The sequence below is a fragment of the Zonotrichia albicollis genome, chromosome 33 (assembly GCF_047830755.1).
Source record: "Zonotrichia albicollis isolate bZonAlb1 chromosome 33, bZonAlb1.hap1, whole genome shotgun sequence".
Classification (NCBI taxonomy): Eukaryota; Metazoa; Chordata; class Aves; order Passeriformes; family Passerellidae; genus Zonotrichia; species Zonotrichia albicollis.
The window spans coordinates 3,608,399-3,630,737 of record NC_133851.1 but is presented as its reverse complement, the minus strand read 5'-3'; the positions used below and the strand labels follow the sequence as shown (position 1 = coordinate 3,630,737).

The window sequence follows — 22,339 nt, the reverse complement described above, 5'->3', positions numbered from 1 at the left end:
TGTTGACAAATGGAGCTGTTCCCACTGACTGCTCAAACTTCCCAGCTTCTCACTGAGTCCTCAATAAACTGCTTTGAAAGGACATCTTTTGTCTCTCAATTTTTCCATAGATGGTATTTAAAGAAACTACAAAATAGATGAAAAAATACTCTGGGGAGAATAAGAACCAAAGATAACTTTGGATTCTCTGTGGGCAGTTTGGGACATCGTGGGGCTCATGTTTCACTGGGGTAACCGTGGTTTATTTATCTCCTCATGGCATATCACGTAAGATATTTTATAGACCAGTTAACAATTGATATCAAAGATTTTTAGAAACCTCCAAAATAATCCTGAGCACCACAGGGTAGTGTTTTCCAACCTATTGCAACCTCCAAACAATGTATTTGTTTGATCCTTTCAAGTCAGAGCAGTTGAATGAAGATGAATTCAGCAGTGCCCTTCTGGGCTCATAGGACTGGTGATCAAGGCTGTGAGACCAGAGACGTGTTTCAGACACAAAAACTTGGCTTTAGTGGCTTTGGTGATGACAAAGTGTTATTTGAACTGTGTGACATAAAAATCACTGAGGTGTCTTGGCCATGGTGAGGTGGGATTGACTTTGTCCTGGTTTTGGAGTCTCCCATGTTGAGCTCAGCAGGGTTGCTGGGGATTCATTTCTTGGAAAAAAACGACATTTCCGTGGGGTGATTCATCCAGCCAAACACAGGTGCATAATTTAGCATGAAATGCATGGAGCTTGAGGCTGTCTGCACCAATGGGATCCGTCCTGGCTCGGGAGGCAGCCCCGGGCAGGGGGATTAGCCCAAACATGGGTGTCCCATGCCAGGCGCCTGCAAATTCCCAGGAATCCTCCCTGCCTCTCCCGCCGGACTTGCAGACGTTATTATCACAGGGAATTTCTTCCTGTCTCCAGCCCAGGAAGAATTACAGGCCACGCAGCCCCAGTAATCTCTCCACTCTCACAGGGCAACATTCTAATTGCAACCTGAAAAAAGGGGACAATTAAAGGGTGAGGTGGGGAATAAGATCAGCACCTTTGGCGAATGGCAGGGGATGTCATTTCTGTGCTGAGAGTGGAAAATGCTTCATCCAGCTCTGACCAGCTGCGTGTCAGACCCTGGTAGGGTGAGGTGGATGCTTGTCCTCCACCTGTGCCCTCTCTCCAACGAGGAATCCCAGTTCAGCAGTTTCAGTTTTAATTGGCTCCAAGTAGATGGGATGGAGCTCACCTCAGTGGCGAATTCTGCACTTGAGCTTGCTTAATTCACCACTTGCAAATGGAATTTAGAAATAGGAGTCCCTCCCACCAGGCAGCTTCCATTAGTTGTGCGAACATCATGGATTCATGATGTGGTGTCCAGATGTCACTCAGCCTTGGCCAGGTGTTCAGGAAACTCTGAAGCTCCAAACCTGGGTCCTGTGTCTGTGAGGAGGCCTGGCCATCCCTCCACAATCCATACCCAGCATGATTCATCTTGGCTTTGTGCCAAGGTCCCTTTCTGTTGGTTTTGCTAAAAAGATGGCTTCTCGAGGAAGAGGAGGGGAAGGAAGCCCTGCTTTGGAGCTGGGCTTTGGTCCTCTCCTGGTTGACCTGACCCATTGCTCTTCCCCTACCTGGACCTGGGCTTTGGTCCTCTCCTGGCTGACCTGACCCATTGCTCTTCCCCTACCTGGAGCCAGGCTTTGGTCCTCTCCTGGCTGACCTGACCCATTGCTCTTCCCCTGCCTTTTCTGCCTTTATGGCCTGGACAAACAGGAACTGGCTTTGCAAGGCATTCCCAGCTCAGAGGGGCGGGGGCCTGGCACGCCCCAGCATTTCCAGAGCTTCCCCCCTGACCATTAAAGTCAGACACAGAGGCAGCCCCAGGTGAGAGAGGACTCGAGCCTGGGCTGTCCCTGTGGGGCCTGGGGCTGAGCTCAGACAGAAGCCTGAAATATTCGGAGCATTACCAAGGGTGACTCTTCCCATTCCTGACTGAGGAAGCAGGAGGTGACTGCCTAATTTCAGAAGGATAATTAACTTTTACTAGCCTGAATAACAGAGAGAAGAAAGGGAGGTGATCCTGCCTCATCCAAAACAAGGGCAGCTCCTTTCTTCCTCCTCCTCCTGGAGCCAACACCCAAATATTCTGAGGTATATTAGCAAACCAAAGAGGGAAATGAAGGCTGCATTTATTTTTCTCTCTCTGGCTACAGCTCTTAAAAAATTTATATCGGGAGCAAAGGGAAAGGGTTCATCTCAAATGATTTTCAAACCATTAATTAAAGCTGTAAAACAAGCTCAAAATTCTCTCCTGGCAAGGCATTGCTACCTGTCTTCCCAATATTTATTTTGTGTTTTAATCTTGGGGATTGTTTTGACTTTATTATTTTTATTTCCTTTTTAGTCTTAAGGAATGTTTTGCCTATTTTTCCCTTCCTTTTCAATAGCAACAAGTTCAAACACTCGTTATAACTTGGGGAACTGGAATTTCAATTAAAAATAATCAAAGAAAACATGTTGATACCGGAGCAATGTCTTCATGAAGTTCTTCTAGCAAGAAAAAAATACTTAGAAATACCATTCCAGGAATTTTATTCTATTAAATGTCTTGGGTTTGGTTGACTAATTTAATAAAATTAATGTCATCCCAACCAAACCCAGGACATCAAACCAAAGCCTACCAAGGTTGAGGAGATGAAGAAGAGAAAGGGGAGAAGCAAATCTATCCAGGCTGAGTGCACGGTCCAGGTCTCTTCCATCATCCAGGGTACACTTGGACAAGTCAGAGGATTTCCCCTCCAAAAAACAAACGTGTGCTGCCAGAAGACCAGTGTGAGGAGAAGGGAGACTCTCCTCCTGCATCAGACCCCTCCCCACCCTTCCTAACAAGCATCCTCCAGTTCAACCATCCTGAGCAGGGTGGGAAAATTCTGCCATAAATTCATTTTTAAAACAAGAGAGATTCATGACACCAACCCACCCAACCTGAGCTTAATTTATAGACTAGAAAGGTGAGGGTTGGGCCTGGCACAGATTGCAGAGAGAAGCTGTGGCTGCCCCATCCCTGGAAGTTCCAAGACCAGGTTGGACAAGGCTTGGAAAAACCTGCAGTGGGATGGGCTTTAAGATCCTTCAGTGGGATTCTTCTTCTCCCACATCATCTCTCTGCACTGATTGCACCAAGACTGGAATGCAGAAAGAGAAGGAAGAGGTGGGACTCTGACAGGAACAGAGAGAAAGTAACCTCCCAGAAAACCATCTCCCAGAAAATCATCTCCCAGAAAATCATCTCTCAGAAGTCCTGGCCACAGCGTGTCCCTACAGCACAAGGCAGGAACAGCAGCACAACTGCAGCCACAGCAGGAAGAACACCCATCCCAGTAAATACCTGAGCTGGTAATTAACCCCAGCAGAATGAATGGAACAAGGAAATATTCTCCGAGCCAAGGCTGTCATTTAAGCTTTTCCACTTGCTCATTATTCCCCGTGTGTAAGAGTTACCAAAATGTTTTTTTTACGTCAAAAGCTGACACCAACCATCACAAGCCAAACAAAACCAGGCAGGCTCAAGAGACATTTCTTCCATCCAGCCTGGATAAGGAATCTAAGATAAAGAACATTTTCTTAAATCTGTCACTATACACGCTCTTTCCCTGGCCTCTCTGTCCCCTCCTTCTCTCCTCACCTGGAATAAGATAAAGATGCTGAACCTCTGCACTTTAGCATTGATGAGGAGGAGTTTTTCAAGCCTTTTAGCTCAGGAGCAGCAGAAATGGGAAAAGCAAACTCATGCAGCCTCTGAATCAACAGCAACAGCAAAAATTAGATCAGATTTACAGGAACAAGAACCCTCTTTGGCCTCTGTGGAGATGGTGGTGATGGAGCACATCAGGCGGTGGCAAGAGGAACACAAGGAGAGGATGTTTGTGCCTTTGGCTTGGCTTTAACAATCTCAGAATCTGGGGAGTGCAGAGATTTGGTGTTCTGGCAGCAGAGAAGTTGGAGGATGAATCCTGATCACAGTGATTCCAGCTGCTCCCACTCTGCAAAAAAACTTAAATAGTTGGAGCACAAGCAAAGATCCTGGGGTGAATCAGCTGGGACTGTGAGAGAGATACAGAAATCTCAGGAGCAAATCTGCCTCCTTTCATGACAATGTAGGAGTGGGATTTTTGCTTTACTCCACTTGATGGTGGATTCCTTACAAAGACTGGGAAGTTCCCAGTCACACCACAGTGATTTGGTTTGCAATAATCTCACTTTAAACCAAATCAACTTGTGCCATTTCAGCTTTTGATTTTAGGTGTTAACAAAAAGGTTTAAATGTCTCAGAAGCTGTTCCTGGAGGACAGAAGGTGACTGGTGAGTTCCCATTCCTGGAGGTGTAGAAGGAATGACTGGACATGGTGTTCATAACTCTGGTGTGGATGACAAGGTGGGATTAATCACAGGTTGGACTCGGTGATCCTGGAAGGCTTTTCCAGCCTCAGTGATTCTGGATTCTGTGGAGTGGATGCAGATTTATGGCATCTTTTACCCAGGAAATGATGATCAGGAATAATCTGGGCTTCTTTGTTTTCCCTACCCAATTTTCAGTCCGTTTCCAGCTCCTGGGAAGTCCAGTGGTTTTGTTTCCCCTTTCTGACCCCAAATGAGATGTCTATTCTCCTGAGACATTGTTTTTTATTAATTTCCAAACACACCATTTACTACACCCGTCACTATTTTTGCTAGAGCCAAATGGGGGACTCATAGCTGCACTGATGGCAAATCCAAGGTTGGATTTTCAGCCCTGCAGCCCCAGGGAGGTGGGAACAAACAAGACCCAGAGAACCTGAAACAGAGCAGATTGGATAGATAGGTAAGAAATTAGTCCCTAATTAGTTCCTCCTGCCAACATTCATCCCTTGCAGTCAGGTGGCTCCACAATCCATGCTTTATTCCAAAGCAAGTTGTTCCCTGTGATGTGGTCAGTGTTACTAACGGGAGGGAGGGAGGGGGAAGGTTTGGTCAGAGATCTGAGTTGTGAAGGTGTGGATCAGGGCAGGACAAAGATATTCCAGGCCCGTGGTTCGGGCTTAGCACGTGGGGAGGATTCTCCACATCCTTGGATAAAGCAAAGTGGGATCATGCAGGGTTTTTTTCTCCTCTGCTTCACATGGCTTCCCTTTAAGGTGGTTTCAGTGGAAATCCCAAATTTTTTTTGATTCTTCAGCCCTGGAACATGGGGAACATTGGGCTTATTTCTTCGGTGGGCAAACAAAACATCTGGGTAAATTCTGACCTAATTTTAAGGGATTCAGGTTTTTTTTCTACAACTGTGAAACCTTGTCAGGAAATCTGCTCTTCCCAGAGCACAGAGAAGCAGATTTATCTCTGTAAAAGCTGGACTTGGCGATCCTTTTGAGTCCCTTCCAGCTGAGAATATTCTGTGATTCCTCCTCTCTGCTTTTTCCAGGTCTGTGTCACTGAGGTGGCTCGAGGAAGCTCCTGACCACAGCCAACACCCTCCACAAATCTGCTCACAAGAAAGGAGAGGAACCCATGTCCCAGCCAGCCATGCAAAGCAGCCCAGCATGAACCAGTGTCACCGGTCCTGCCCTGGCTCTGGGAGCTGGAGACAGCCCTGGGGCAGGCAGGAGCTGGGCTTGCTGAGATGGGTTTGAGGAGCAGAAATCCCTCCCTTTCTGTCCATAGGGAAAAGCAGGTTGGATTTGCTTTTTTTTTTTTTTTTTTTCCTTGAAACATCCTTGTGTTCAGCACAGCTTGGTTTGGTGGTGACAGAGCTGGGCTGTGTTACCCACCAAAGTTTATGGGCTGGCTCTGTATGGGAGCAAAAATACCACCAATGTTCTTCAGGGTTCAGGTAGGGAATCCTCTGTCTCCACCCAGTGCTCACTGGCCATGGCCCAGCACAGTAGGGAGATTTATTAATTTCTGGGATTAAAGGAGGCTTCGGTGGTTGCTTCTGCACTGAATCACCCCAATCTGGGCTGTAGCTGCAGGAGGGAGACTCCCATTAGATAATCAGTTCTGCATTTCCCCAAAAGTGATGCAAATGAGGGGGATTCACTCCGGACAGCCGCTTTTCTACAACCTTTAGGCACAAGGTTTGTGAGGCCTCCATTGCAGTGAAAATGGACAATTTCTGGGATACAGGCCCTGTCAGAAATCACAGGGCACAGCCCAGAGCAGGCTTTGAGACTTGGAACCATAAAGGAAGGAGGAATCAGCTACTGAATATTATTGCACAAGAGCACTTCCAGTTCTGGAGGAGCCCAGATGTTGATCTGGGATAAAGAATTAACAGACCTCTGCCAGCTGCCTTGAATGGGTTGTTTTGTATGAAAAAAAATTAAATTGGCAATTGCTATGTGAATAAAGTAAGGGGAAAGAAGGGAAAGGATAAAAACCTTTCAGATTTCAAGGTTCTTGTTCAGTTTTGGGGTCAAAGAATGAGGATTCAGGGTAAAGAAGTGAACTGTGCATCCAAGACCAACAGGCTGCCCTGAAGAGCTCTGTGTGTGGCAGTGACAAGGGTTTGGGTGGGAAGGAGGTGCTAAACACCGCAGGGGGACAGGCACTTATGCCAAACCCAGTAGCAACCTCAGAAGTAACGAGTCCCCTTTATCATGAGCTCTTGGAGTGACTTGAAAGGAGCTGCTCAAAGTGGCAGTGATGTTTTGGGGACAGCCCAAGGTGTTTGTCAGCCCTTAATGAAATGAGGCTGGGGAAGCCACAGCTGTCGTGCTCAGTAATTAAAGGGAAAGTAAAGCCTCCTGTCTGTGCTTCGGGAGCAGCCTGGCTGCAGACAGGATCAGGGAGGCCGAGCTGAGCAGTGACAGCATTGCAAAAACTCCCGGGAGGAAAAAAAACATGGAATGATTTCCAGGTGAAGCCAAGGAGGAGCTTGGAATACCAGGGGTGCAATTATTGGGATGCCTTGAACACCAAGCTGGCATTGGATCATTGGGATTTCCACATGCAAACCACTCTGCATGGGGAACAAGAGACGCAGGTGCTTCACCCTCCCTGGGATCACACGCAGTGCCCAGCAGGTGGATTTCCCCATGGGATATTAAGGGAGAAAAATCAACCACATAATAACAAGAACAAAGGGAATAACAAGGCCAAACACTGATGTGTGTTTGCTGCTCTGAGAAATTGCCCAGGAGTTCCCCCAGTGAATGCCCCCAGTGTGTCTATCCTGCCAAGCCGAGGGGGAAGAGGGAGCTTGGGATCACCCAGGTGCTGAGCTGGAAATGAAAATGTGAATTTCTAAGATCCCACTCAGCACAGTTTGCCCACAAAAGTGTAGGTTTACCTAAAGTGCTTTCTTTGATCCTCCAACAGAGCATGGCCAGAGAGTCTTGTTGGCAGGAAATAGAGATTCATGGAATGGTTTGGCTTGGAAGGAACCTGAAAGATCATCTAATGCTACCCCTGCCATAGGCAGGGGCGCCTTCCACTCTGCCAGGCTGCTCCATACTCTGTCCAACCTGGCCTTGGACCCTCACAAGGAGAAATTTCTTCCCAAACCTTGCCCTCTGCCAGTGGGAAGGCATTCCCCCCTGTCCTGGCATTCCAGGCCCTTGTCCAAAGTCCATCTCCTGCTCTCTTGGAGCCCATTTAGGTACTGCAAGGAGCTCCAAGGTCTCCCTGGATCCTTTTCTTCTCCAGTCTGACCCACACATGCATCCAGTGCCACCCCTGCCATGGCAGGGACGCCTCCCACTGTCCCAGGCTGCTCCCAGCCCTGTCCAGCCTGGCCTTGGGCACTGCCAGGGATGCAGGGGCAGCCACAGCTGCTCTGGGCACCCTGTGCCAAGGCCTGCCCACCCTCGCAGGGAAGACTTTTTTCCTGATACCTAATCTCCACTTTCTTTCAGTGGGAAGCCATTCCCCCTTGTCCTGGCACTCCACATAGTCTCTCTGTATGTTCATTGTTGACTCCTTCAGGCACTGGAAGGCCACAATTAGGTCACCCCAGAGCCTTCTCTTCTCCAGGCTGAACAATCCCAATTCGCTCAGCCTTCCCTCACAGCAGCTGCTCCATCCCTTTAATCATCTTCTCGGCCTCTCTCCAGCAGCTCCATGTCCTGCCCGTGGGGCTCTGCAGGTGGGGTCTCACCTGAGCAGGGCACAGTGGCAGAACCGCCCCCCCTTGCCTGCTGCCCACGATGGGGTCTCAGCCCAGGGCAGGATTCACAGGAGGATTTTCCATTCCCATTTCTCTGTGCTGTTTCTTGGCTTTCTTTTCCAGTCACTCAGTACTGGGTTTTCCTGCAGCCCAGGTTCCCAAGCCTGGTGCCAATAGATGGGGCCCAGCTGGATTTCAAAGCTAGCATGGGCCATGAAAGGAAGAGTTTCCCAAAATAGGAGACTGGGTCAAGCAGTGAAGGAATCTCCATCAGAATCAATGAAATCAAAGTGTGCCTTGGCACCTCCAAAGGAAGCTGCGGCTGTCCCTTCCCTGGAGGTGCCCAAGGCCAGGCTGGGTGAGGCTTGGAGGAACCTGGGATGGTGGAAGGTGTCCCTGCCTATGGCAGGGGGCAGAACGAGATGAGCTTTGAGGGCTCCTCCAGCCAAACCATCCCGTGGTTCTGTGATTCTATGACGTTGCTCAGTGAGGGGAGGGATCATCACTCCATCATCACTCCAGAGCTGCCGGGACTGCTGCTTTGCTGCATCTCCAGGAACGTGTGGTTTTGTGGCAATTCAGGGTGTTAATCTCTGGGAATGAAGGTTCGAACCCTGCAGGCTTTGCTGAGCCAGGGAAATAAAGAGTGCAGAGCCCAAAGCTCCATCTGGCTGCTCCAGGGCACTGGGGCTTTAGGGAACATTGGAGGAGGTGTTCCTGAGTATTAGGGCTGTGATGGAGGTGGTTGCCAACTCCTCCAGGACAAATCCTGCCTTTATCTCCACTTATTTCAGTAGAGAAACCATCACACACAGCACACACACTGAGCTGGGGTGACACACTGAGGTTTTCTGCATGTTGGTGACAAAATGAATCACAAAAGTGACTCCAACCATTCATTATGGTAATAGGTACATCCTCCAGAAGCTCAGCTTTCTGTCATCTCCTTAATCTGAGTGTCCATCTGGGAAGTTTAATGAATAGGTGCTCACCACACCATTGTTAGTTCTCCTGCTTCGAATTTGTTCCTTTATTTTGCTGAGGCAGCTGTGGAAGATAAGAATTTCTGCTCTGGGATCACCCTCCATGGGCCCTGCTGACTCCTGTCACCAGGTTCTCCTGCAATGGTGGCTTTAGAAAACAATCTTTTCCTTGATGATCCCAAGCTCTCTCATTGGCTATTCACAGTGTCTCTCTTCAACTTGGTGCCTGTTTTTTAGTCATCTGAATTTAGGTAAAGGATTCCCACGCTGGAATTGTTTTTATTTATTGGTGATCTCACCTGTGGAGTTGTTTTTGTATTGCCTGTGAGAGGCTTTGTTCTCTAACCAATACCTCTCCTTGTCCTTCTTCACTTTTAAATTCAGCAGAGATCATTTTGCTGATAAATTCTCAGCCTTCCCTGCTCTGCTGCCAGCAAACAGCATGAAATGTTTGTGCATTGTCTCCACTTCACTTTTGCTTTAAAGAAAACTCTAAAACAAAAGTTTGCAATATTAACTCTGTTACCTCAAGCACTGAGCAGCTCCTCCCTGTGGTGCTGCAGATACTGGTGTGACACACAGACAGATTTCCACACGTATCGATGGGAACTAGTTGAAATTCTGAGGTTGAATTTCCCTCCTCCCACACTCCCTTTCACTCAGCTGCTGAAAGGCACCTCCAGAATCCCCAGCTGGCTCTGTGCATGAAGGAACAGCTTTTCTGACTAAAACCACCTGTGCCATAGAAGAGACAAGGCAGCTATCCGGTGAAACAGCACAGCCCTATTTCCCACTTCCACATCTGACGCACTCCCCATAGGAGATTTTTTGCCAACCTTTCCCCAAAAACTCTTCCAGTGGGCACCTTCTGCCTTTGGGGGGGCTCCTTCTCTCCAGGGCTCCTTTCTGGCTGTTTTTCTTTCATCCTGACACCACCACTCTGGTCCCACCCCATTACTTAGAGCCCTTGTGGTCCCTCAGCCCTGAGCACTGGCACAAATTGTCTGAATGATGTCAAAATGCCTCATAAATTCCTGTGCAAAGGAGGAATGTTACAAAGAAAGGTGGCTGGTATGACACCTCTTTGTCTCTTCCAAAAGAGGCTCCATGTGTTCCTCCTGCGAGACACCACCTTGGTGGGGACACTTGATAGAACCATGGAATATCCTGAGTTGGAAAGGACACACCCAAATCATCAGTCCAGCCCTGACCCTGTACAAGACGTGCCAAAAATCCCAAAAATTGTGTGCCTGAGAGCACTGTCCAAAGGCTCCTGGAGCTCTGGCAGACTTGTGCCCATGACCATTCCCTAGGGAACTTGTTCAGTGCCTGACCACCCTCTGCAGGTAGAACCTTTTCCCAGTATCCAGCCTGACCCTCCTGACACAGCTCCAGCTGTTCCCTGGGTCCTGTCCCTGCTCACAGAGAGCAGAGATTAGAGTTGCCCCTTGAGATGAAGATGCAGCCCCTGACGAGTCTTCCCTCAGCCTCCTCCAGGCTGACTTCATGTGGCCCCTCCAGACCCTTCCCCATCCCCACATCCCTCCTTTGGACCCTCTCCAACATCTTCAGTTCTTCCTTATATTGTGGCACCCAAATCTGCCCCCCAAATGGAGGTGAGGCTGCCTCAGCCCAGAGCACAGCAGGACAATCCTCCTGCCTGGCCAGGCTAGGCTGGGCCTGGTGCCACCAGGAGGTGGTGTCCCTCCTGGCTGCCAGGAGGGCAGGTGCATCCCATTCCCTCAGCTTGCTCTCTGAGCAGACTGTCACAACACCCCAACACTGGTGATGGCACCACAGGGGTCACCCACAGTCCAGCAGAGGGAAGGGTGAAGTTCTGGGAAGGTTGTGCCTGGAAACACCTCAAATGCAAGCGGTACATATGGGCAGGAGTCATGGAACAGCCTGGAAGGAACCTCAGGAATTCTTTTCCATCTCTTTGCCCAAAGCAGCATAAATGGACGGGGATGACCCAGGCTGAGGGCGAGGAGCGGCTGTGGAGCAAGGTTACTGGTTCCCAGTTTCAGACCATCATCTCTACCCCTGTCCCCACTAATCCCTGTCTGCTTTGATGTGGGAACCGAATCCAGCTGCACTTAAGAGATGGAACAGCCACCTTTGGAGAGCAGGACCAGCAAAACCAGTGGGAGGTGTCCTGGGAGCCTCATTAACCCTTTTAATGGTGACTTTGTGTCCCTTCTGCAGGGAGCCACAAAAACTGCTGAGCCTGCAGGGTGGGAAGGAGCACACCACCAGCACCAGCCCTGACAGCCCTGTTTTTCAAGGAGAGGGTCTTTAAAAGAGCTTTTCTCACTGGGACAAAGCAGACTCAGGAGGCTGTTGGATGTTTTTTTCATCCAGAATTCCAACAACAGGTTGGAAATGTCCCCAGGCTCTCCCTGTCTGCACGGGTGGCTCAGCAGGTCCCAGTTTAGTAGGTGCTTAAGCAGAATGAATTTATCTGGGCACATGTAAATCTCAAAGGTTCTAAAGTCTCATGAAAGCCACCACAGCTCAAGGAATGTTTAGGGCCAAGCAGCTCAGGGGTTTCCCCTGTAAACCTGGGTGGAAACTGTAGGTTTAAATCCAAGATGAACCCCTGAGAGAAGCGGTTTCATGTCCTCCTTGGAAGGTTGGGTCCAACACCATCTCACAACAGCCAGGACAAAGTGAGGACACATTAAAAGGTCTCAAGGAAGATGACCTGTGCATGAAAACCATTGCAAACCTTCTCTTGGGAAGCCCAAATCCCATCGGAGTCCTTGCTGCTTTGAAGTTGGTGGAACCTCCACCATGTGACTCTGAACCGGCTTTGTGAAAGCTCAGCAGCTGCAAACCACAGGTGCTGCCCTGGACTGACTTCCTCTGATGTGCAAGGCTGGGCACCTGGAAAAGCCACTTCTTAGGGACAGGAGCAGGAGCCAGAGGTTGAAGATCAGGTTTTTTGTGGAGGAACAGCCCAACAACTCTTCATACACAAGAAGGGATCTCAGGGCTTGCAGCTGGTGGAGGATGATTGTCCCATGAGCAGCATTTTCCCTGTTTTCCAACAAAACCAGGGGTTTGGAGGGTCTAGAGTCCTGAAATGTGTGTCACTCGTGGAACAAGGCACTCCACGTTGGCTGAGCAGAGACATGGGGGATAACTGGGACCTGACCCCAGCCAGATGCAGATTTCTCACAGCTGGAAAAACTGGAAAGTTGTTGTCCTCAAGGGAAAAGGGCCACGTCTTTCTGGCCACGAAGAGGAGATGCAGTCTCTCTGTGGTTCTGCTGGGCAGCAGAGCTCGGAGCAGCAGCTGCTCCAGATCCTGCAGCTGCGCAGGGCTGAGCCACATGGAAAGCAGGACTGGAGCCTGGCTTCTCCCTCTTTTCAGCTTGCCCGTGGTTGTGGCAGCCTAAAAAAGTTCATGAAGGTCATGTCTGGACTCCCTAAGGGCTCAGTGATGCTTTGTCCTACCCGTGAACGCCCTGTCCCCAGGCAGTGCTCCATGTTTGGCTTCACACACCCAGAGTCTTCTCCAGGTATTGCACCAATGCTTTGGCTCAAAATAAAACTCATCTCCAAAATATTTCTTTTCTTTCCACTTGCATGCAAGAGGTCCCAGTGCCTGGGTTACCTTGAAGGGACATGAAGGATGTGGTGCCCAAAAGCTCATTTGATTTCTCCAGCTCTTTGTGAATGAGAGTAGTCTGGGATAGTGAAGGGTGTTTCTGGTCACAACAGGGAGTTGGAATGAGATGAGTTTTATGGTCCCTTCCAACCCAAACCATTCCATGATTCCACGACTCTATGAAAGTACATCACATTGCAAGATGTGCATCTGTGTATACTCAGACCAACATAGCTATAACAGAACCACTACATGATTATAATTAAATATAGTAATTTTTTCATTTCAACCCATTATGAGATCTGTTAAAAAAAAAAAAAAGAGAAGAGCCTTCCAGGAAATACTCCAAAAATATTCTAAATATCCTGATTCTTCTTCCTGACTTCCTGTGCATTTCACATTGACAATAGCACCGAATCCTCTCAGGACCAGTTAATTTTGCCCCAGCAAATATGTAAAGATTTCTCAGGGCAAGCTCTGCAATTCCTTTTGTTTCTGTTATTAGACCCCCTTTTTAAGACAAAAAAGGAACTTTGTTTCCAAGCAAATTCAAAAATCTTTTTCAGAATTTTAATTAAGATGGGACGATGCCTTCTCATTACCAGATACTACTGAATGGATTTAAAGTCAAAAAGGTGTGTCAAGGGATGACCAGGCAAAACCTTCACTCCACCTGACATTTCTCAACCCGCTTGTAACACTTCCCTTCTTTGTTACTTCTCCTGTTCCAGTGAATCTGCTGTGTGCCTCGGTCCCATGTTTGAAATTCAGCACTTTCCCTGGGCACATAACTCAGTAACAAATCACTCTCATTTCCCAGAAATGCCTTATCTTCAATTTCAGGTATGCTAAGGGGCAGTGGAAGCCCCATTGGGCTGCGGCAAAGGTTGTCCAGAGAAGCTGTGGCTGCCCCTTCCCTGGAAGCGACCAAGGCCAAGTTGGATGAGGCTCGGAACAAGCTGGGGCAGTGGAAGGTGTCCCTGCTCAGGGCAGAGGGTGGAATGAGATGAGGTTTAAGGTCCCTCCCGAGCCAAATCAGTCCATAATTCCACGATTCTGTGAACCCCCATTCTCCCAGAGCATCCTCCCCATGACCAAACTCATCCTCGGCACCACCTCACGCGGCTCCTGCTCCATCCGTATGGAAGCCACCAGCCCCATCCTGACGGCTAGCACCCGAATTCCCTCCCAGAGCCACAGCCATCCCCACAAGAGGAAGGAATAAATGCTTACGAGAGCGCTCCCAACAACGTCAGTGCTGAGCCGGGCTGGATCCGCCTTCCCTGTCCCTGTCAGCAGCGGTCATTGCTCAAGAGCCCGCCCGGAGCTGGCCGTGGACCCTGAAAGGGGCGGCATCCCCACGACATTCTGCAGGAGGTCCTGAAATGTAATTAAACGCTGTGGTGAAACCAAACCGTAAACAAGCCATGAATAAAAACCCCTTGAATTATTTTGCTAAACTATAATTACACAATAAGGAAGCAGATTAATTAAGTAAAATATAAGTCCTGAAACAGAAGCTTGCAAGCAAAGCAGTTTATTTTAATTTCCACATTATTTCATATGAGATAGAAGTGTTTGCTGTGGGTTTAAAATGTTGGAAGCCATTCCTTGCTGCCAGGCAGACCAAACCCAGTGGATAAATTAAATTTTTGCATCTGAGGCACCTCCTGAAATGTATATAAGGAGAAGGGCTCTGCCTCAGAGGAGCTAAAGGAGATCTCCTTCTTCCAGGCCCTGCTCCTCTCTTGCTCCTCCGCGTCGCCGTCACTGCCCACCCACCCCAGCCACCATGAGCCGACAGTGCTACACCTCCGGCTCCATCCTGGGAAGACGAGGCTTTTCCTCGGCCTCCGCCGTCTGCGGCCTGGGCAGGGCCAACAGCAGCTCGGCCTCCGTCTGCCAGCCCGTGGGACGGAGGTGTGGGATCGGTGGCTTCAGCAGCCGCAGCGTCTGTGACCTGGGCCGAGGCCAGAGGATTTCCTTCGGTGGCAGCTGCCGCAGCGGCGTCTACGGCGGGGCTGGCGTCGGGCGCTGCGGCGTCGCGTACGGCGGAGGCCGCTTCGGCACCGTCGTGGGCTTTGGGAACTGTGCGAGCTTCGGGGGCCTGGGCAGCTACAGAGGCCTGGGGGATGGCGTGGCCATGGGGAGCTACGGCGGCGGCATCGGCATCGGCCTCGGCGGAGGGAGGTCCGAGGGCATTCGCGGCGTCAGCATCCACCCGGAGCTCCTCAAGCCTCTGTGCGTGGGCGTGGACCCCGAGGAGTGCCAAGTGCGGACCCACGAGAAGGAGCAGATCAAGAACCTCAACAACCAGTTTGCCTGTTTCATTGACAAGGTGAGACCCCGCTTTCCCCACCCCGTGTGTGTCCCCAGGGACAACATGGGGAGCTATTTCTCCTGGTGCCCTGGTATTTAACGTTTCTTATGAGCCATGGTGGTCCTGGCCTGGGCACCCTCTGGATTTTAGCCTTTCACCAAGACAGCACTACTAGTGTTGTACCTTTGGATGGTCACTAACCTGCTAAAGGGGTCAGGACCAGCTCCAGGGGTATAGTAAATCCAAACCTGTGAGTGATGAGATGAAACTCTGAAGGATAGGAAATTTTATTTCAAGTGTATAATCTGATGTTGCTCTCACAAATCTATAAACTGCAAAGGACTTCTGCATTCTTAAAATAGTTTGTGTTTCATGAAGGTGATGTGGAAGGATGAATTTAGTTAAAATGGGAGGAACTATTTTAATTTCTTTGTCCCTTCACTCTATGAACAAAATTATTAGGTGATTTCCTAAAAAGATGTAATTTATCATTGTTTTCTTGACTACATGTAAGAGTTTTCATGGCTGTTTAGAGAGCTGTTATGGGAAAGAATTTTTCAAATAGCAAAGAAAATCTGCTCTGTCTGATCTATCTTGATTTTCCTGGAGAGTTGTTCTGCAACCGGAAAAACTGAACCCACCCAGGAGCAGCAACTCCTGCTTCTTCCCATTTGTAAAATGACTTATTCATGACCCATCAAACTCCTAGAGAGCCCTTTAATCTAGAAGTGTAAAGGCATGATAAGTATCCACGATTGGAGTTTAAATCAGATACATCCAAATGAGGTCCTGGATGGAGTTTTTAGTGCTGAGAAAGGCTTGTTACTGCCCTGGGCCGAGGATCCAGTTCTGGGGCAGGAGTGGAGGTGACTGGCTGAGCAAGCATTGGCTGAACCCAGGCTTGGCCTCCACACAGAATGAAGGCACTGATGTTGCTCAGCCTGAGATTCGAGTCCTGGGTGGGACCAGTTTAGCTCAGAGAAGATGCTGGTGCCACTCAACCCCCTGAGACAGCAGCACCTGACCATTTGCAATTCTGATTTGATTTTCACTTTTCCCCTTGGGAAGTACAGAAACCCTGGGACAGGAGAGCCTGATCCTTCCATCTCTTCCCTGCCCAGGTGCGGCTGCTGGAGCAGCAGAACAAGGTGCTGACCACCAAGTGGGAGCTGCTGCAGCAGTATGTGCTCCCAGCATCCCGGAGAAACTTGGAGCCTGTGTTTGAAAACTTCATCTGCAACCTGAGGAAGCAGCTGGAGTGTGTGATGGGGGAGCGAGAGCGGCTGGAGAATGAGGAGCGGTGCCTGCGGGACCTGGTGCAGGAGTTCAAGTGCAAGTAAGTCACACACAGGGAAGCTGCAGAGGAGGATGTTGCTGGCCTGGGTGGTGTCCCTGAGTGTGAATCTAAGGAAATTGCACTGGATGGATCAACAAACTGGGGCACAGGGCAAGGCACTGCAGTAGTGGGTGAATTTCCTGCACTGGAGATGGACTGGGAGACGTTTTGAAGCCCAGTTTCCTTAGGGAGCAGGATTGGAAACCACTCTTTCTCTGCTTCCTGTGGTTTGCCATATCAAATCTCACCCACCACCTGTTCCTGTGTTTTCCCCAGTGCCATCCATTCCCACAAAACAAACAAAACCCTCAGCCAATTTTCTCCACCCCACTCTTTTACCCGCATCATGCTGGGATTCATTCTCTCTTCCCAGAGGGAATGTGGGAATTTTTTTTTTTTTAATCTAAGCTATAGATGCTCCTTAATATCTCCCCATGTGCTCTGCTAAGCCACAAATGAGGTCACTGGATCAACTTTCCCCAGAGTTCACCATCTGAGGTGTTTTTTCTTGCTGAGCCACTACTGAGCAGGTCCGACTCACAGAATCAGCATCTTGTGGAAGTTCTTGCAGGTCCCAATTACTGATTCATTATGCCCTGACTGTGCTCCCCACTGCACCCTGGAGTTTCACAGTTTGCTCAAGCTCCTGAACTTCCCCTGGAGCATTTTGGCCAGTCTCTCCATAAACACTCTGAGCACAGTCCTGGATGCTCTGGAAAAACATCTCACAAAGCAGAAGGGCTGGAAGCAGCAACCCAAGCCTCCAGCTTTGCATTTCTGGTGGTTTGGCTGGATTTTCTGTCCTCTGACTCCAGCCCCCAAAGCACTGGCATGGCTAAAACTGCTGAGCAAAACCCAGTGATGGGGTAAAAAACAGCAATGAAGCCAAAAAAAAAAAAAAAAAAGAAAAGATAAAAACTGAGGTGCAAATCTCATTTCCCACAGTCTGCAGTGGATGGTTGGGTGATGGAGATGGGACCCCCAGGGCTCAGCACCCCCCTGCTCTGCTTTCCTGCAGGTATGAAGATGAGATCAACAAGCGCACGGCAGCAGAGAACGAGTTTGTGGTGCTCAAGAAGGTGAGCCAGGGCCAGATAAGGGTGGGCAAACCCTGGGTTGGGGTCAGAGGGAGAAGTGGGGAGTCCTGGCACCATGGCACAGCGTGATGCCCCAAAATTGAGGCAACCCAAGGAATCTGGAGGGCCTCCCTGAGTTATTCAGCACGTGAAGCCCAAACCCACATAGTGCTAAGGGCTGGAAATAGTGGAGTTTTCTCCTAATGTAAAGAAAACATGGGATTTGCCACAGTCATTCCTTCACCTCTTTTCACCAAATTCCTGGTATCTCTCCAGGATGTGGATTGTCTCTACCTGACCAAGGAGGAGCTGGAGGTGAGGGTGGGCCTCCTGAGACAGCAGCTGGAGTTCCTGAAGTGCATCTATGCCGAGGTGAGAGCTCCTGGCCCAATCTGCTCCCTGGGCTGAGGCATCATCTCCTGCCCTCCCCACCAGAGTCTTACACCAAGAGTGCAGGGAAAAGTATCTTTTCTGAAAATCCTAGAATTGCAGCCCAAAACTTGTTGTCTTTTAGATATATTTGACAACAACGCTGTCACACCTACTTTGGGAAGGCATTATTTAGTCTTGGTTGCTACATTGCTGCTCACAAGGGGAGCGATCTTTTGCCTGAAATCTTCTCAAATTCTAATCCAAAACATCCCTGGGCTGGCCAAATGTTTCTAGCCCTTTTTTTGTTTTTTACAGTAGTCAAAATATTTTTATGAAAATAACACTTCTGTTTATAATTCCACAATTTTTAACAAAACACACGGGGGACACTTTGCATGGACACCTTTTTGAGCTAAACCCCCTCAGCAGGGGTCAGTGGGGCTCAAAGAATGTGAGGATTCCCAATCCAGGAAAGCACTGGCACAGCCAGGAATGCAGAAGTGGCTTGTTTCACCAGAACTCCCCACCCTCCCTTAGGGAACTGCATGCAGCCATCCCTTGTTGTGCCACCAAAACAGGTCCCAGCTGCCAGGTGTTGCTGGACACAAGTTGCAAAACTGGAAAACACCATGCTGGGAGTTCAGAGGAGAACCTCCTCCAAGCAGACCCCCCTTGCTGGGGTTGCTGCTGGCCTGGCTGTGGCTGGGTGAGGGAATGGAACTGACGCTCTGGTCCTGCAGGAGAGGGCTCAGCTGGACTGTCAGCTGTGTGACACCTCTGTCATCGTGCAAATGGACAACAGCCGGGACCTGGACATGGAGGGCATCATCAAAAGCGTGGAGTGCTGCTATGAGGAGATTGCCCAGAAGAGCAAGGCCGAGGTGGAGGCTTTCTACCAAACCAGGGTGAGTATTCCACAAATTTCTGTGACAGACCATTCCTGAGACCATTCCCATCCTCCATGATGCAACTTTAACCCACCTCATGCTGTATTAGCTTCAGTTTGCTTAAGAAAGTTGTACCAAAAAAAACCCAAACACAAACCAACCTTAAAAGTGTGGTTTGAGACATTTTGGTACACACAGAGCAGATCAGAGTGTTTAGAGATGTCCCCTTCATGCACTTTGAGGAGCATTATTACTTCCCAAAGGGCAAACCATAGAACCCTAAGGCTGGAAAAGACCTCCAAGATCAGCAAGTCCAGGACTGCCCTGAGACTCTCACCTGATCCGGGCTGAGGCCATGTCTGGGTGGTGTCCAGGGAACATTGACCCTGGTGCAGCTTCAGAGATTTCCAACTTCCCGGGAAGGTGGGGGGCCTGGGAAGGGGGATTTGGGTGCATTGACATAATCCCCTTCCCGTGCAACAGCTGGAGGAACTCCACAGCAGCCGGGGCAAGTTCTGTGATGACCTGAAGAACAACCAGAGTGAGATTGCTGAGCTCAACAGGATGATCCAGAAGCTGCAGTGTGAGTCGGACAATGTGAAGAAACAGGTAGGACCAAGGGACGGATCCACCTGGGAGTGCAGCTCCTCCATCAAAGGGCATTGTCCTACTGGCTCCCACCCTGTGGGGCTGCAAAGAACCCCCTGCCCCAGGTTAGGTCTATTTTAACTTCTCATCTGCTGCTCATGCACACAAAAAAGCAGATTTACTTCTCACTCTGCAAATAAGAAGTTCATGGGTTTGGCAGTACCAGAATAAGTGGTTGCTGTGAGCTCCCACCAGGCTATAGCCAACAGATCCCATTCCCTTCATCCCAAATAGCTTGGCCACCACAAATCCAGCCTAAATCTTGTCTCTCTGGCATTTCCTGGCTGAGGAAGATATGAGCAACACTGTGGAGATACCCCTTAATATCATCCTTGGCTGCCCACTTGCCCAGAGGAATTGTGCCTGGAAGTGTCCAAGGCCAGGCTGGATGTGGTTTGGAGCAGCCCAGGCTAGTGGAGGATGTCCCTGCCCATGGCAGGAGGTGGGACTGGATGGGCTTTACGTTACTTGACTGAAGCTTTGTGGGAATGTCCTCCTGTGGCTGTCCCCAGATCTCAGCCCTGCAGACAGCCATCTGTGATGCCGAGCAACGAGGAGACTGCGCCCTCAAGGATGCCCGGCAGAAGCTGGTTGACCTGCAGACAGCCCTGCAGCAGGCCAAGGACAAGATGGCCTGTCTGCTCAGGGACTACCAGGAGCTGCTCAATGTCAAGCTGGCCCTGGACATTGAGATTGCCACGTACAGGACGCTGCTGGAGGGAGAAGAGAGCAGGTAGGAGCAGCCCTGGATGCACCTTGTAAGGATGATCAGCAAAAGACAACGGGAGGAGAAAGAAATGCTGCACCCAGGGCTGCAGAGGGGAGCAGGGCCCAATTTCCCTCCCACCGGGTGCAGAGGGGATCACACATCCAAAAAGAGGATAGGATATTAGTATGACCATGGAATTAGGGACTCAACCCTGCAGTGCTTTGGTGGGCAAGCATCTCTCAGCAGAGAGGATATGTCAGGTTTCTAAGGAGGCAGTGGCTGGGCTCTGTTTGCTTGTGAATTTAAGGAATATGTCCCTAAATACATGTCTGACACGTTTCTTTCCTTGACAGGATATGCACCGGCAACCCTGTGAGCGTAGGTGAGTTAATGAACCCCGTCTCGATTTCCTTACAAGCTTTTTAAGTTCGCAACGCTCCTTTTGAGCCGGGTTTTGGCTGCTCCGGGCGTGACCGAGCGTGTTTCTCTCCCGCAGCCGTGGTCAGCGGCGGGGGCACGGTCGGGGAGTGCCGGTCCCTGTCTGGAATCGGAGGCAAATGCACCGTGAAGAGCGGAGGGGCCGGCGCGGGGCTGGGCATGGTCTCGTCCTTCGGCAGCGCCGGGTTCAGCACCCGCAGCGTGGATTGCGTGCCCAAGGTCGGGGCGGGATTCGGGGCCCGCAGCGCCGTCAGCTGCGTGGGGAGGGAGGTGCTCACCGGCGTGGACGGGGTGCAGTGCGCCGCCGGCATGGGCAACCTGGGCAACCTGGGCAACCTGGGCAGCGTGGTGTGCGCGGGCGTGGAGCAGTGCGGGCCCGGCGCCGTGCTGATCCCCGGGGCGCCGGGGGTCTGCGGGAACAGGTTCAGCACAGCCGTGCGCGTCGTCAGGACGAGCCGGTAGAGAGCGGCGGGCCCGAGACGGCAGATTTTATAATAACCAGCATTTCTGCAATAAAACAGTATTCCCCCTCCCTCTGACAGCCACAGGGATCACACAACCATGCGCTAGGACATCGCTCTGCCTGAACCCTTAGCCTGATAAAACCCACCCTCTCCCTGATGTCTTTCTTGGGGGAAACTCCCCCCTGCGCCCCCTGTGTCCCCAGCCAGGTGAGATTTTAATTTCAGAGACCATCCCTGTCTCCACTCATCACCTTGGCTTTTCAGTCACCCTGCCTTGCTTGACCCCTTTCCAGCAGAGACTTTTAATGCAGCTATTGCAAAAGGATGAAAAATCTGGTCATCCCAACTTCAGAGAGAGAAGCCACAATTTAATTGTCCAAGACAAAGCTGCAGCTGTAATTTACTTCTTTAATGACAGCAGAAAATCCAATTTTTCCTGTTTACAAGAGGGTTGGGAATGCTTATGCAAATTGGTCCAGGTTGCTACACTTCGTTTGGTAGAGCAGATTTTAATTACACCCCAACGAGCACCTTATATTTCTGTAGTTAAATGCATGTGTTGTTTTTCCTGTGTGCAATAGACGGAGTTAAAGCTTTTCATGTGTAAGTGAACAGAGTTATTACCCTTCGCTTACTCCAGACTTTCAGCTGTACCTTCAATAAACTCCATGCATAATTCATGCTGCACTGCCTGGGCTTTGTTTCCCTCCCTCGTATTGCAAATCATAGAAATTTCCTCAAACCTGAGTCTCCAAATGGGTGGAGTTTGGAGCTTCAAGAAGATTTTGTCTGCTCTCTTTCCTGAAGCACCTTTGCATACCTTTATTCCATCCACTGATTAGTGTGGCCACAAGGATGTCTGGAAAGGAGGCTATTTACCATCTGTGGGTATGCAGTTTGCTTGGGATCTCTCACAGTGCCTGGGATCTCTGGAGATGGAACAAAAAGGCAGCCAGGTCCCTCTTTAAGGAAATGACTGAGAACCAGCTCAGGGAGGAACAGGAAAGCAATCCCATACCACACCTGTGAAACCCTCTCACAAGAGTGGGTTGATTTTAGAAGAAGGTAAGAGCAAAGTGCAGTTCCCCAAAATGCAGCACCAGGGGCTTCTTCCTCAACTGCCACCTTCCTTAAAATATGTGAATTCACACAAAGAGCAGGGTCTGGAGATGTGGCTAGACATGCTCCTCCATCATCCCTTCCAGGGAGGGAAAACCCACTCTCACAATTTTAGGAAACTGGGATTTAGGAGAAATCACATCATCCTCTCATTTTTCTCCATGAGGTTCATAGAATCATGGAATATCCTGGCTGGGAAGGGACCCACAAGGATCATCAAATCCCAGTCCTGGCCCTGCACAGGACAC

General features: G+C 49.8%; 1 protein-coding gene across 1 annotated transcript; it reads left to right on the top strand.

The window, feature by feature from the left end:
- Nucleotides 1-14,419: 14,419 nt before the first annotated feature.
- Nucleotides 14,420-21,631, top strand: LOC102069125 (keratin, type II cytoskeletal 4-like). Its single transcript, XM_005495836.3, has 9 exons — nt 14,420-15,060; nt 16,164-16,378; nt 17,397-17,457; nt 17,731-17,826; nt 18,567-18,731; nt 19,197-19,322; nt 19,874-20,094; nt 20,424-20,452; nt 20,567-21,631. The coding sequence occupies exons 1-9, from the start codon at nt 14,515-14,517 to the stop codon at nt 20,968-20,970; spliced, it is 1,863 nt and encodes a 620-aa protein (XP_005495893.3). The 5' UTR covers nt 14,420-14,514; the 3' UTR covers nt 20,971-21,631.
- The last annotated feature ends 708 nt before the right edge of the window (nt 21,632-22,339 follow it).